Source organism: Erinaceus europaeus, chromosome 2 (genome assembly GCF_950295315.1).
Source record: "Erinaceus europaeus chromosome 2, mEriEur2.1, whole genome shotgun sequence".
NCBI classification, from domain to species: domain Eukaryota; kingdom Metazoa; phylum Chordata; class Mammalia; order Eulipotyphla; family Erinaceidae; genus Erinaceus; species Erinaceus europaeus.
In genome coordinates this window covers 198,280,153-198,296,504 of record NC_080163.1, presented here as the reverse complement: position 1 = coordinate 198,296,504, position 16,352 = coordinate 198,280,153, and the positions used below count along the sequence as shown (strand labels likewise).

The 16,352-nt window shown below is 41.1% G+C and overlaps 1 protein-coding gene across 1 annotated transcript in view; it reads right to left on the bottom strand.

Annotated features, from left to right (window-relative positions):
* The window catches only part of ZGRF1 (zinc finger GRF-type containing 1), a 56,588-nt gene that overhangs the window by 33,060 nt on the left and 7,176 nt on the right, over positions 1-16,352 (bottom strand). The window contains exons 3-8 of the mRNA XM_060186242.1: positions 15,183-15,263; positions 13,444-13,503; positions 10,425-10,610; positions 7,724-9,926; positions 4,524-4,594; positions 1,220-1,322 (exon numbers count right to left, since the gene is read on the bottom strand). Of these exons, the coding sequence (XP_060042225.1) occupies positions 1,220-1,322; positions 4,524-4,594; positions 7,724-9,926; positions 10,425-10,610; positions 13,444-13,503; positions 15,183-15,263 (2,704 nt within the window). The remainder of the gene's footprint in view (positions 1-1,219; positions 1,323-4,523; positions 4,595-7,723; positions 9,927-10,424; positions 10,611-13,443; positions 13,504-15,182; positions 15,264-16,352) is intronic.

The following is a 16,352-nucleotide window of genomic DNA, read 5'->3' as shown; positions in this document are numbered from 1 at the left end:
TCCTCACCAGGGGCTCAAACCCAGGTCCTGTGCATGGTGATGTGTGCACTTAACAGGGTGTGCCACCACCTGACCACCTGGCCTACTTTTTTTTTTTTTTTTTTTTACACACCAGAACAATGCTCAGCTCTGGTTTATGGTGGTGGTGTGGGGGATTGAATCTGGGACTTTGGAGCCTCAGGCATGAGTCTCTTTGCATAACCATTATGCTATCTACTCCCATCCATTTTGGTTTTTTTTTTTTTAAATATTTTTTCTTTTCTTTCTTTTTTTTTTTTGCCTCCAGGGTCATTGCTGGGGCTCAGTGCCCACACTAAGAATCCGCTGCTCCTGGAAGCTATTTTTCCCCTTTTTGTTGAGCTTGTTGCTTATCATTGTTGTTGTTATTATTATTGTTGCTGTTGTTATTGTCATTGTTGCTAGATAGGACAGAAAGAAATCGAGAGAGGAGGGGAAGACACCGAGGAGGAAAGACAGACACCTGCAGACCTGCTTCACCACTTGTAAAGCGACCCCCCTGCAGGTGGGGTGCCAGGGGCTCAAACTGGGATCCTTACACTGGTCCTTGCGCTTTCGCCATATGAGTTTAACCTGCTGCTCTACCACCCACCTACCCACATTTTAGTATTTATTATAACAAAAATTCCGCTGCCATTTTGTCACTAAGATAATGTTGGCTGGTTGTTGACACTCTTAAGACTTTTTATTGGGAGTCAGGCACAGTGGGTTAAGCGCACATGGCGCAAAGCGCAAGGACCAGTGTAAGGACCCCAGTTCAAGCTCCCGGATCCCACCTGCAGGGGAGTCGCTTCACAGGCGGTGAAGCAGGTCTGCAGGTGTCTTGTCTTTCTCTCCCCCTCTCTGTCCTCCCCATCTCTCTCCATTTCTCTGTCCTAACAACAACGACATCAATAACAATAATAACTACAACAACAGTGAAAAACAACAAGGACAACAAATGGGAAAATAAACAAATATTTTTTAAAAAGACTTTTAATCTATTTTGCTTTTGATTCCTAGGTTTCAAACTATGACATATCTACTTCCTAGTATTAAAAACTTTATTCATTTCTTATTTGCTTCCCAAGAAGTCCTCTCTGCTGATTTAAAATCACAACCCACATCATTACATGAACGTTCTGAATGGTTAGGAGGGATCTTTATATAATTTATTCAATGGAAAAGAACTTCTGTTACATTTTCTTTGCAATTTACTTACAATCATTTTCAAATGAGTATGGATCAGACTTAGCCACCACTTGAAAAGTGTCTTCAATCTGAAAGGTAGTGCTTCCTTTTGGAAAGTTTTCTTTATTTGGGAACTAATGAAAAAAAAGGAAAAGAAACCCATTGATCAGTTCACTTAGTAAAAATTGTGTGGGCTCATTAACTAGCTCCTTACCCATCCACCCTCAGGAATACTGGCTGTTCATGGTTGTAACTTGAGACACAGGAAAACAGAAACAAACACATTATATGTTCTGGTAGCAAGGGGTCAAACAGAGGCCTTGCGAGCTTATGTTCCTAAGTATATTGCCCAGCACCCATATGCCAGACTATTGCTGTGGTTCCCAATCTTTCTGTGTCAATAAATAAATCTTAAAATAATAATGATGGAAATATGAAGTCAATTCAACTTAGGGAAAGCAAAGTATATTCTATTCCACCAACTGTTATGATTTATAACTATTTATTTAGAGATTTATTTCTTTATTCATGAAGATAGGAGAAAGAAGCAGACATCACTCTGGTACATGTGCTGCCAGGGACTAAACTTAGAAGCTCACACCTGAGAGTTCGATGCTTTATCCACTGTGCCACCTCCTGAACCACATGATTTTTTTTTTTAATCTGCCACCAAGGTTATCACTATAGCTGGGTGCTGGCATTACAAATCCACTGCTACCAGTAGCCTCCCCCCGCCCTTGTTTCTATTTTCATTATTTGATAGGACAGAGAGAAACTGAGCTTCCCCTGGCCCCCTGCAGGTATGGAACCAGGAACTTGACCCCTGTTCCCACTATAAATCCTTTTAACAAACAAGTCTGTGACATGTGGCCTGAAAGGAGGAGCAGCAAGCAGACTGTCTAACCTGTGAGTATGAGGTGTTGATTTCAGTCCACCATAAATCTTTCAAAGAAAATATCTGTCTGATTTGAAATACCATGCTTGTCATATACTATACTTTCTTTTCTTTTTTCACCTAAAACTGTTTGTAAGATTTAAACATAGTCTCTCTGCAGAATTTAGCACTGACATAAAAAATATGGTTTGCCAGGCTGGGGCTACTGGTGGGCTGGCCAACGCCCATGTCCAGCAGGGAAGCAATTACAGAAGCCAGAACCCCCCACCTTCTGCATCCCAAAAAGAATTTTGATCCTTATTCCCAGTGAGGGGAAATGTTAGGGGAAGGTGATTAGAGGGCTCTGAACTTCAGTTCCACTGGCACCCAAAACATTTGTCAGCAGGAATTTTTGTTTTTATACCATCTGAGAAAAAGAATCTGGAAAATACTAGAGGTAGCCGGGCACTTATCTGTTTCTCTTATCCAACAGAGAAGATGGAAAAAGAAGGACACTCGGAAGTAGTAATAGGTGTGGGTGTGACTTAGGAAAGGAAGTGAATAAAAGTGGGTGAATATATATAGATTGATTGATTGATTTCGATATAGTCAATCCCTATCTGTGACCTTGGATGAACCACTGCAGTTTCTGCTGGAGGAGATAGGAACACAGAACTCTGGTGATGGGGACAGTGTGGAATTAGACCCCTATTATCTTATGGTTTTGGAAATCACTAGTAAAAAAGTTTAAATGGTTTGGTAAGATTCAACTATGCAAACATTTCTACCTGCAAGAAGCCAATCCGCAGACTAGTGCTAGGTAGCAGTGGGGCCAAAAAGCCCATTCCTGTTAGCTGTGTTCACAGCCAAGGCTTACGGGAAGCTGATGGCCTTCCAGCAGGAAGTGGGGCTGCCTCACCATCACAGCTCCAGACGCTGAACCCTTCACATGATGCCCTTAGAATTCAATGGGCTTATGGGCAAATTATGAGTAAGGAGAGCTGCATGCGACTGTCACCAGTCACTCACACTACTGCTACTAGTACAACAGAATTCAGCTTCCCGTTAACTATTGCCTATAAGTACTAGGGACTGGGTGTTGGAAGGCAGGAGACAGTCCTATTATCCTCAAATACATGTTGAGTTACAGTGCTTCACTGGAATTCAAGTTCAACAGGAGTAAATCTGAGTGAATTATGAACGTGAGGACACAGAGACATGCTATTTAAGAGATGCACCCCATAGAGTACACACATTAAATATCACAATGCATACAGACCCAGGTTCAAGCCCCAGTCCCCACCTGCAAGGGGAAGCTTCACAAGTACTGAAGCAGTGCTGCAGGTCTTTCTCTCTCTCTCTACCCCCCCACTGTCCTCTCTCCTCTCAATTCCTGTCTCTATCCAAAATAAACAATTTTGAAAGATTTTAAAATGGGAAAAATATAGCCACTGAGAACAGTGAATTCTTCATGCAAGCACCAGAGACAACTCTGGTGTCAAAAAAGAAGTTTAAATTGTTAAAAACTGGGGCAGGCAACATGACTTCCTGGGCAGACAACCTCACCAATGTGTTCTGGAAACATACCTCTCTAGAACCCTACCCCACTAGGGAAAGAGGGAAACAGGTTTGGAGTATGGATCCACCTGCCAACATCCATGTCCAGAGGAGAAGCAATTACAGAAGCCAGACCTTCCACCTTCATTACCCCATGATGATCCTGGGTTTATACTCCCAGAGGACTAGAGAATAGGGAAGCTTCCAATAGAGGGGATGAAGTGCAGAACTCTGGTGGTGGGAATTATATGGAATTGTACCTCTCTTATCCTACAATCTTAAATTAAATCACTAAAAAAAAAAAAAAAATACAGATATGTTTGAAAACCAGTTTTCTAAAATACAAGCATAAAGTCATATGACATACACAGAACTATGATTTCTGCTTACTTTACATATTTTCTCTTTTAAATCATTTTCATTATTAATGCATAAATATTGGCTTCCAAATTTCTAAGATTTCGGGGGGGAGGGCTGTTTCACACTCATATCTGTGTGTGAGTGTTTGAGTCCCTGCATCCACCAGCCAAAGCTCTTGTAGTTAACTCACTTGTAAAGACAGACGTGGGTCCCTTGATTCAACTTCATTTTGTTTTACCATCTTCAAAACAGAAGATTCAAATATATGAAGTCAACATATATATATAAATATATATATATACAGTACAACATATATTTATTATTTCTTACTTTCCCCCCAAAGCACTGCTTTGAAAAAAAGGATATATTATTTTAATAATAATTTTATATAGCATACTATATAATAAAGCATACATATAATAAAATGCTTGTGGTAATCATTTCACAGCATATACATATAGCAAAGCTCTGAGTTCATTCCCCAAAACCATATTTTTTAAAAAAGAAAAATCTCTATATATGTACATTTACAAAATATATATACCCGCTGAGAATCCTGGGTCAGCTGACACTCTGGTATAGCCTGTGGGGGTAGTGTAGTCGGTGGTCTCCTGGCTGTAATGAACAGAACCAAATGATCTTAATTATCACACATGCAGTAAAATGCTGACACTTTGAAAAGTTATTTTAAGAACTAAACGAAACAAGGAATATATGGTTATATGTATGTGGAATGTTTCTGGAGGGACTGTGGTGGAAGATTTACTTTTTTCCAGAGCAAGCAAGTACCTTTTCACTTGCTAGGTCAGGGAGAGAGCAGCCCTGTCTCAAACTATGCAGTTTTATATGTGCCCAATAAAAAATTAAAGCAGGGGTGGGGTGGGAGGGCACCTGGTTGAGTGCACATGTTACAATGCTCAAGGATCCAGGTTCAAGTCCCTGGTCCCCACCTTCAGGGGGAAAGTTTCACGAGTGGTGAAGCATTGCTGCAGGTGTCTCTCTGTTTCTCTTCTTCTCTATCCCTCCCCCCTTCCTTCTTGATTTCTGGCTGTCTCTATCCAATAAATAAATAAAGATAATAAAAAAAATTTTTTTTTAAGTTAAAGCAGAAAACAAAAAAGAGTAAGGACATAAAATAGGTAACAAAATCCAAGCCGTTGGAACAATAAGGATAGAAGGAGAATTTCATAGAATAGAAAATTACGTATGAAAGAAATAGACATCCTTCTAAAAGAAATTCATCTTGTCAAAGCTGCTATAAGGAGGAAATGTCAATATTCTTAAAACATAAATAAATAGTGCTAAGGTCACCATTAGAAATTACCAAAGTGGGAGTCTGGCAGTAGCACAGCGGGTTAAGCGCTCGTGGTGCAAAGCGCAAGGACCAGCATAAGGATCCCAGTTTGAGCCCCTGGCTCCCCACCTGCAGGAGAGTAGCTTCACAAGTGGTGAAGCAGGTCTGCAGGTGTCTTTCTCTCCCCCTCTCTGTCTTCCCCTCCTCCTTCCACTTCTCTCTGTCCTATCCAACAACGATGACAACAAAAACAACAATAAAACAACAAGGGCAACAAAAGGGAATAAATAAATAAATCTAAAAAAAGAAGTGTTAAAAAAAAGGAAAGAAATTACCAAAGGAAGGAGTGCGGCAATAGCGCAGCCGGTTAAGCGCAGGTGGCGCAAAGCACGAGGACCGGTGTAAGGATCCCTATTCGAGCCCCCGACTCCCCACCTGCAGGGGAGTCACTTCACAAGCGGTGAAGCAGGTCTGCAGGTGTCTGTCTTTCTCTCCCCCTCTGTCTTCCCCTCCTCTCTCCATTTCTCTGTCTTATCCAACAACAATAACTACAACAACAATAAAACAATAAGGGCAACAAAAGGGAATAAATATTTGAAAAATCTAACTTAAAAAAAAGTGGAAAGATATTCCATGTTCATGGGTTGGAAGAATTAACATCATTAAAATGAATATACTACCCAGAGTCATCTACAAATTTAATGCTATCCCCATCATGATCCCAACCACATTTTTAGGTGAATAGAACAAATGCTACAAATGTTTTTCTGGAACCAGAAAAGACCTAGAATTGCCAAAACAATCTTGAGAAGAAAGAACAGAACTGGAGGCATCACACTTCCAGATCTCAAACTGTATTATAGGGCCATTGTAATTAAAACTGCTTGGTACTGGAACATGAATAGATACACTGACTAGTGGAATAGAATTGAGAGCCCAGAAGTAAGCCCTCATACCTATAGACATCTAATTTTTGACAAAGGTGCCCAGACTATTAAATGGGGAAAGAAGAGTCTCTTTCACAAATGCTGATGGAAAAAAATGGGTTGAAACATGCAGAAGAATGAAACTGAACCACTATATTTCACCAAATACAAAAGTAAATTCCAGGTGGATCAAGGACTTGGATGATAGACCAGAAACTAAACTATCAGATACTTAGAGGAAAATATTGACAGAACTCTTTTCCACATAAATTTTAAAGATATCTTCAATGAAACAAATCCAATTACAAAGGAGACTAAGGCAAGTATAAACCTATGGGACTACATCAAATTAAAAAGCTTCTGCACAGCAAAAGAAACCACTACCCAAACAAAGAGACCTCTCACAGAATAGGAGTTCTTTACATGCCATACATCTGACAACAGGCTAATAAACAGAATATATAAAAAGTTTGCCAAACTCAACAACACAAAGACAAATGAACCCATCCAAAAATGGGGAAAGGACATGGACAGAATTTTTACCACAGAAGAGATCCAAAAGGCCGAGAAACACATGAAAAAATGTTCCAAGTCTTTGATTGCCAGAGAAATGCAAATAAAGACAACAATGAGATACCACTTCACTCCTGTGAGAATGTCATACATCAGAAAGGGCACAGCAACAAATGCTGGAGAGGTTGTGAGGGCAAAGGAACCCTCCTTCACTGCTGGTGGGAATGTAAATTGGTCCAGCCCTGTGAAGAACAGTCTGGAGAACTCTCAGAAGGCTAGAAATGGACCTACCCTATGATCCTGCAATTCCACTCCTGGGGATTTATCCTAAAGGAACCCAACATACCCATCCAAAAAGATCTGTGTACACATATGTTCATAGCAGCACAATTTGTAATAGCCAAAACCGGGAAGCAACCCAGGTGTCCAACAACAGATGAGTGGCTGAGCAAGTTGTGGTATATATACACAATGAAATACTACTCAGCTATTAAAAACGGTGATTTCACTGTTTTCAGCCATCTTGGACAGAGCTTGAAGAAATCATGTGAAGTGAAATAAGTCAAAAACAGAAGGATTAATATGAGATGATCTCACGCACAGGCAGAAGTTGAAAAAAAAAAAAAAAAGATCAGAATAGAAAACATAAGGAGAACCTGAACTGGAGTTGGTATATTGCACCAAAGTAAGATTCTGGGGTGGGGGGGGAGTGTAGGTCCTGGAAAATGATGACAGAGGACCTAGTGGGGGTTGTATTGTTATGTGGAAAACTGAAAAGCGTTATGCATGTACAAACTACTGTATTTACTGTAAAACATTAGTCCAATAAATAAATTTTAAAAAAATTACCAAAGGAGCAGGGGTAGATAGCATAATCGTTATGCAAATAGACTCTCATGCCTGAGGCTCCGAAGTCTCAGGTTCAATCCCCTACACCACCATAAGCCAGAGCTGGGAAGTGCTCTGGTTTAAAAAAGAAAAGAAATTACCAAAGGGAGTAAAAATAAAAACCTGAAACAAGCATGCTATTCTCACATTCAGGATCGCTTGCTGGCTTGTATGTCTGTATAATTTTTTGCTGTTGAAAGGCAGTATTTTTCTTCTTCAATATTTCCAAGCCTTCTAAAGCTGTGGTGTGTTCAGACAATGACTTTAAGAGGGAAATGCTATCTTTCAATCCAGAAAGTTCTGAAGATTTTCTAGGACTACTCGGGTATTGTTTTTCTCCAGTAGTTTCTTCTTCACGGTAGTCATGGGATAAACTTCTAATCCTTCCCCTATGTTCAGATTCAGGACTAAGTGCTTCTGTGCTTTCGGAAACAGGATGCCTTTTTTCCAGAGGATAAAACAAAGAACTGGAAGCTGGCATATCTGATTGACCAAGTACAGGACAATGACTGGCACTTAGTAGCTGGAGACCGTTGTCATGGCTGTAGGCCCACGGTAAAATCTGTTCATTCTTACCTACCTCTTTTCTTAGAACAGAAGCCTGTGGCTGAGCCTGCTCTGAAAACAGGCTGTTTTCGGGAGTCTGGTTAGTGGCTGTGTTTAGAAAATGAGGCATGGGCACATTGGTGTTGAGGCATTTAGGTGTATCTGGGAGTAGAGTAAAATCATCATGGACTGTATCTTTGGCGACAGATTTATTAAGTGTTTCTTGGTGGTTTTCCGCATGTGCATCCTCAAGCCATTCTAAAGATGCGTCCAAACAGCTTATAGGCTCATCCTCCTCCTCCGTTTCTTTGCTGCTCTTTCTAGCTTTCCAAAGCCCTGTGTCAAAACCTACATAAATGTTATCACAAAACTGTGATAGCAGAGGCTCCATAGGTTTGTCCCCAGAAGATGTTAAGAGAGGCCAACATCCACTGCCCACTTCCTTACAGATCCTGTCCTCACCCCTTGGAACACCTGCACTGCCGCTATGAGCCAAAGTTGCCCCCACCTCACCCTCTGAATCTTGGGAAATTTTGCTGCTTCCCTGTGACTCTTCCTCAGTGTCACTGGTTTCAAAAGCATTGAGGTCAAAAGTCACCTCCATCAGTGGTTGCGTCCCACTGTCCCCAGCTTCAGGAAGACTCTCCTGGTCTTCATGATCAGTTTGGCCCTTGGAAAATACATTGCTAACGTCATCAGAGATGCTACGATTGAAACCCAGAGAAGATTCAGTCTGTAGAGGTGCAGCCTCTGGAGGATGCGACACTGGCTGTTGATGCTCCCTTTCTGGAATCTCACACGGGTCTGGCCCCTGAGCATCGTACGTGAGACCAGACTCTTTTATGCACATCTGGTCATTCTGACTAGCAGGTGCTCTAGTATTTGCGTGAATGTCAGGTTCTGACAGTAGGTCACTGCTTTGTTCATTGCTACAGGCAACAGGCAAGTTGTTGGCTTCACAGAATGAAGAAATTTCTTGTTGCACTTCCTGCATCTCACCTACAGGCATGTCTTCATTACACTTTCTCCCCTCTTCAGTGTGTGTTTCAAAGAGCTGGGTCCTTTTCCCCTCAAATACATCTTCAAGGTTGAAATCGATGTTGTTATCTTCCCAAGCCTGGGGTCTGCTTTTGGAGACAACTCCACTTCCAGTAGAGGGATGGACAGGTGAGCTGTCTGAGGGCAAATATACAGCCCACCGGCTACTAGCGCCCACACCGCTTCCTGGTTGGCGTTGGAAGTGGGAATTGTCTGCGCTCTTCGCCTCAGCCTGCTCTCCCTGCTCCCCTGGACATATTGGCTCAGCAGGAATTTTCAGACTTCCCTGTGGGCACATCTGAGGAAAACATTCCGGGATTCCAGAACGTAGCTCTTTACTCGTACCAGTTGATTTGGACTTCAGGAGAGCGACTATCTGTGCTTTGCTTCTGATGTTTTGTGTAACTCCTGAACCGCTGGAATGCTTACTAACAGCGCTGACAGGAGGTAGAAAATCACTGTCCCCACTTAGCACTTCTGGGCTCATCTTGAGGGATGGATTAGATATGGCTGAGAAAAAAGGCACACTGATTCTCTCTGGGTTCTTGTAAGCAACTGTGCCCTCAGGGTATGTTGGCAGGGTACTAGTGTCTCTGCTGCCAGCAGTGGCAAACAAAGTAGACGTGCTTTGGAGTGGGAGAAGGGAAGCAGGGCTAGGCCTACGGGGCTCAGGCGAGGTAGTCGATTCACCAGATTCTCTAATAGTCACTTTTTGGGGCACCTGACGTGGTCCTTGGAAGCCCTAAAAAAATTAAGACAATCATTAGCTGTTCAGTGATTTTGAAGAAAATGTAAAATGAACTGGCTTACAAAAGAAAGTAAAAAATAAAGTAATGGAGGGGCCGGGTGGTGGCGCACCTGGTTGAGCGCACACGTTACAATGTGCAAGGACCCAGGTTTGAGCCCCTGGTCCCCACCTGCAGGGGGAAAACTTCACAAGTGGTGAAGCAGGCCTGCAGGTGTCTCTCTATCCCTCCCTTCCCTCTCGATTTCTGACTGTCTCTATCCAATAAATAAATAAAGATTAAAAAATAAATAAATAAATAATAAAAAAAATAAAGTAATGGGTATGGTTTGCAAAGTAATGTCACAATTAAGATACAGAGTTTGCCAGATGAAAAAGCACTCATTTGTATTAAAGTTTCTACTCAAGGTGGTATGCGACTGTTTCCAAATCCACTACTTTTCGAGCTGATTTTATACAGTGAATAGTGATGTAGTTGTCAACAGAGAAACTTACAGTAAACTTCCTTTTTAAACCAGCGGGTTGACACCCCAAGGACCGGCCAAAGGAGGCAAATATTCTAGAACTGGATGCTGGTGTTTCTGGAAAGGTCTCCTGCTTCAGTGCACTGCTAGCTGCCACCTTCACCTCCTCAACTGTGATTAAGTAGCGGTCACTTTCTAAACCGTCTCCAGGCTTCACCTAGATTTCAAAGAAGTGTCAAATCACAAATCACGGACCTCAAGTTAACTTGCTGCTCTTTGTACCCCAAAGTTCGTGAGCGGGACACAATGGCTATTTCATCTGTAGCTGACAGGTAAGTGAATCAATAACTAAATCCTTGCTTCTTACTAGTCACTAGTTAATTATCAACGAGCACAAATAGGGCCATGAAAACATTTTGCTGATTTTTTCAAGAAGCAAGATCTTCCTCCTCTCTAGGAGTAGACTTAGTGTTTGTAAAGTAAAAATAATTCTTAAAATTAGAGCTATTAAATATCGTATCTATATAAACAACTGTAAATTATAAGCACACTCATGGTTATTACAAATTAAAACAGTTATAAATTGTAGTTGCTTCAGTAATCTCTTTCCATGAGAGCATTTTTTTTGTTACCTTCAAGTTTAACACTAGCTGTGGTCCAGGAGGTGGCATAGTGGATAAAGCACTGGAATCTCAAGCGTTCCGAGTTCTATCCCTGGCAGCACATGTACCAGAGTGACGTCTGGTTCTTTCTCTCTCCTCTTTCACATTAATAAATAAAATCTTTAAAAATAAATAAATAAATAAAAAGAAAGAAAGAAAGAAAGAAAGAAAGAAAGAAAGAAAGAAAGAAAGAAAGAAACTGGGAGTCGGGCGGTAGTGTGGCGGGCTAAGCACACGTGGCGCAAAGCACAAGGACCAGGATAAGGATCCTGGTTTGAGCCCCCGGCTCCCCACCTGCAAGGGAGTCGCTTCACAGGTGGTGAAGCAGGTCTGCAGGTGTCTTATCTTTCTCTCCCCCTCTCTGTCTTCCCCTCCTCTCTCCATTTCTCTCTGTCCTATCTAACAATGATGACATCAATAATAACTACAACAATAAAACAACAAGGACAACAAAAGGGAATAAATAAATAAATACTGGAAAAAAAAACTTTAAAGAAAGTTGGGCGGTAGCACAGCAGGTTAAGCACAGGTGACGCAAAGCACAAGGACCAGCATAAAGATCCCGGTTCGAGCCCGTGGCTCCCTACCTGCATGGAGGGTTGCTTCACAGGTGGTGAAGCAGATCTGCAGGTGTCTATCTTTCTCTCCCCCTCTCTGTCTTCCCCTCCTCTCTCCATTTCTCTCTGTCCTATCCAACAACGATGACAACAATAATAACTATGACAACAATGAAAAACAACAAGGGCAACAAAAGGGAATAAATAAAATATATTTTTTAATTTTTTTAAAAAATGGTTTATTTTAGTGTGTGTGTGTGTGTGTGTGTGTGTGTGTGTGTGTGTGTGTGTGTGTGTGTGTTTGAGAGACTTCAGAGCACTGCTCAGCTCTAGCTTATGGTGGTACTGGGGACAGAATCTAGGACCTTGGAGCATCAAGTACGAAAATCTTTTGTATCACCAGAATACTGTTTCCCCAGCCCATGAAGTGAATTAAAATGAAGTATTAACAGTCAGAACAACAGTAGTTACCACTAATTCAGCATCTCCTAAGACTGCACTTCTCCTAGTCCCTCTTTTGATTATCAATATAAAAATACCACAATTATTAATGCTATACTAAATTTAAAAATAGATTAAGTGGATAGTTCCAATACAGTGATAATAAGAATGCATCTTAACACTTTTAGAGTCACTGTAATAAACTGCTAAGCACATGATGAAAGTTACTTTGAATTTTCAGCCCAATCCTGTATCCTGTCTATAAACTTCACTTTTCCTAGACACAGAATTAGACACAGAGGGTAGCTTTGCTAACAAGTATTTAAAAGAAAGAAATGAATAACTCTAAAACCCTTACTTCTTTTTTACTTATTTATTTTGTTTTAGTGAATAAAGACAGAGACATTGTGGGGGGAAGATAGGGAGAGATACAGAAACACGTGCAGCACTGCTTCACCATTCATAAAGCTTTTTCCTGCAGGTGGGGACTCAGGGCTTGAACCTGGGTCCTTGCGCACTATAATATGTGCACTTTACCAGGTGTACCATTGCCTGAACCACTGTGCTACACTCCTAACCTACAAAAATCAGTGTTGTGTTAATAAAAAATAAAACAGTATCAAAAAAACTCATCACCCAGTCTGGTTAATAACAAATATTCAATAAATACTTCAATAATAATTATTATTTAATAATAATGATTCAATAAATAAATAAATACAATATTCAATAAATTACACAACCTAACAATATTCTAAAAGGTTGTACTTATTTTATTTTTAAAAGAGCTTTCATCATTTTATTTATTAATGAGAAAGAAAGGAGGATGAGAGAAAGAGAGGGAGAGGACCAGAGCATCACTCTGGCACATTTAATTTAAATATCAGGGATTGAATTCAGAACCTCCTGCTGGAGAGTCCATTGTTTTATTTACTGCATCACTTCCCAGGCTAAATATTGATGATTATTTTTTACAGACTTACAGGCTGGGTGATGGCACACCTAGTTGAGTGCACATACTACAGTGTGCAAGGACCCAAGTTCAAGCCCCCAGCCCCACCTGCATGAAAGGTGAAGCAGTGCTGCAGGTATCTCTCTTCCCTTTCTATTTACCCTTCCCTCTCAATTTGTATCTATCCAAAAGACATAGATATTTTAATAAAATAAAGATTTATTTATATATTATAAAAGACAGAGAGGAGACAGAGACCAGAGCACTGTTCAGCTCTGACTTCTGGTGGTGGCTGGGATCAAACCTAGGACCTCTGGAGGCCGAGGCATACAAGTCTGTGCTCTACTAGGCTGATATAGCTCCCCAACCCCCAGAAGTTAGTAGTTTGAAAGACCTTTTTAAGAGTAACTTAAAAACAAGATGGAAACAGTAGAATACCTCAAGGCACTTAAGAAATAGACTCTCCAAACACTGTCCTTTGTCATCATATAAGATTGCCTATATCAAAACAAAATAAATGTTAAAATGGAACAGAACATGATTCTAGTTTATCTTTTTGGGGGATGGAGGATTAATGGTTTACAGTAAACAGTTGTTGGTACATCTGTAAAATTTCTCAATTTTATGCAAAACACTCTCACACCTAGCCTAGGTCCTCCTCCACCATTAAGCACCAGGAACACATACTTAATCTTTCCTTTTCTTAGTGCAATACACAAAGCCTAGTTCAAGTTCTGCTTGTGTTTTTCCTTTCTGTTATTTCTCAACTTCTATGAGTGGAATCATCCCATATTCATCCTTCTCATTCTAGCTGATCTTACTTCACATGATTCTTTCAAGCTCCATCCATGATGAGTTGAAGAAGGTAACTTCATCATTCTTAACAGCTGAGTAGTATTCCACTGTGTATATAGACCACAACTTTCTCAGCCACTCATCTATTGTTGGGACACTGAGTTTGTTTCCAGTTTTGGGCTATTACAAATTCCTCTGCTATGAACATTAAGTATACACACATTTTTTGGATGGGTGTGTTGGACTCTTTAGGTTATATCCCCAGGAGAGGAATTGCAGGATCATAGGGTAGGTCCATTTCTAGCCTTCTGAGAGTTCTCCAGACAGCTCTCCACAGGGGTTGGACCAATTTACATTCCCACCAGCAGTGCAGGAGGGTTTCTTTGCCCCCATATCCTCTCTAGCATTTGTTGTACTGTCCTTTCTGATATATGACATTCTCACAGCTGGGAAGTGGCATCTCACTGTTGTCTATCTACTTTATCCTGAAGGCATTTAGCAGAAAATCAAATATTTTCATGCAAGTCATGTAATAAAAGGTTATCCACTTTGTCAAACTGAGTTTAAAAATCTATTTACTCTGATCCAGCTTTCTACTCCTATACCCAACTCTGACACCATCTTCCCAGACAATAATTATAGCCCACCTGCATGTTATCTGTTGGGTTCAGTAAAAAATAAGTCATGGGCCCCTGGGAATATACCTAAAATAGACTTCCTAGTTTCTTCCAACACGAAGACCCCAAATCTCATCTGCTACATTCTTACCTTTAGGTTCCTGATTATTAAATAAATTGTTCTTCTTTATATCTTAGTGCTTTTCAGCCATCAAGTTGCCGACGCCACCATGAAGCCATCCTGACTTCCCTGAACAGATGACTTCACCAATGTATCCTGGAACCTCACCTTCCCAAAGCCCTGCCCCACTAGGGAAAGACAGAAACAGGCTGGGGGTGTGGATCCACCTGCCAATGCCCATGTCCAGCAGAGAAGCAATTACAGAAGCCAGAACTCCTACCTTCTGTACCCCATAAAGATCTTTGGTCCACCTTCCCCGAGACATAAAGAACAGGGAAGTTTCCAATGGAGGGGATGGGATATGGCACTCTGGTGGTGGGAATTGTATGGAATTATACCCCTCTTATCCTATAATCTTGTCAATCATTAAATTACTAATACAAATAAAATAAAATTTAAAAAGTGCATCTATTTTAGAGTCCAGAGTGCTAACCATTACACTATAGAACCCTACAAGTGCCATCTATTTCAAATGTTTATTGAGCAGCCCTTCAATCTACCCGAGAGAACAGGGAACACACCCAGGGAAACCAGGTGTTCTCTGGGAAGTTTCTGCACTCTGCAGTCCACGGCCAGGTACTTACTTTACTTCCCACAGGGCTGATCCTCAGTGTTCCGTCTTGCCACACTTTGGACTTCTTCGTTTTTTGGTGAGTGTACAATACCTTATTTCCAAAGACATAAAAGTAATGATTTCTATACATGAATATGTTCAGTGATGTGCATTTGTATTAGGTTGTTGGAAAAGCCATGAGGTATTTTTGTTTTCTTATGTAAATATGCATCCTGACTTCCAACAACCCAATAAACTTTGTTAAACAAGCTTTTTTTTTGTAATTTTTTTTATTATTAGACAGCACAGAGAGAAACTGTAAGACAGGGAGATAGAGAAGGAGAGAAAGACACCTGCAGACCTGCTTCACCGATCATGAAGCATGATGGGGAGCCCCGCGGCTCTAACCCAGATCGTTGCACTTGGTAATATGTGCACTTAACTGGGTGCACCACCACCCAGCCCACATGTTAAACAAGATTGTAAGATAACAGGAGTATAATTCCATACAGTTCCCACCACCAGAGTGCCATATCCCAGCCCCTCCATTGGTAGCTTCCCTATCCTTTATCCCTCTGAGAGTTAGGACCCAGGATCATTATGGGGTGCAGAAGGTGGAAGGTCTGGCTCTGTAATTGCTTCTCCGCTGAACATAGACATCGACAGGTTGATCCATGCCCCCAGCCTGTTTCTCTTTCCCTAGTGGGATAGGGCTCTGGAAATATTGATTGACTGATTGATTGATTTTCCCTTTTGTTGCCCTTGTTATTGATGTCATTGTTGTTAGGACAGAGAGAAATGGAGAAAGGAGAAGAGACGGGGAGAGAAAGATAACCCAACCCAATAATCTTTGTTAAACAAGCTTTTTATTATTACTATTATTATTATTATTATTATATAGCACAGAGAGAAACTGAGAGAGGACAGGGAGAGAGAGTGGAGAGAAAGATACCTGCAGACCTGCTTCACTACCTGTGAAGCAACTCCCCTGCAGGTGGGGAGCCAAGGGCTGGAACTGGAATCCTTACACTGGTCCTTGTGCTTGGCGTCATGTGTGCTTAACCTGCTGCGCTACCGCCCAACTCCAGGGAATATTTATTTTTTCAAATATTTTATGTTAGACTGGGGAGAGAGCATAATGGCTCTGCAGGACTTTCCTGCCCAAGGCTCCAAAGCCTCAAGTGTGATCTCCAGCATCACC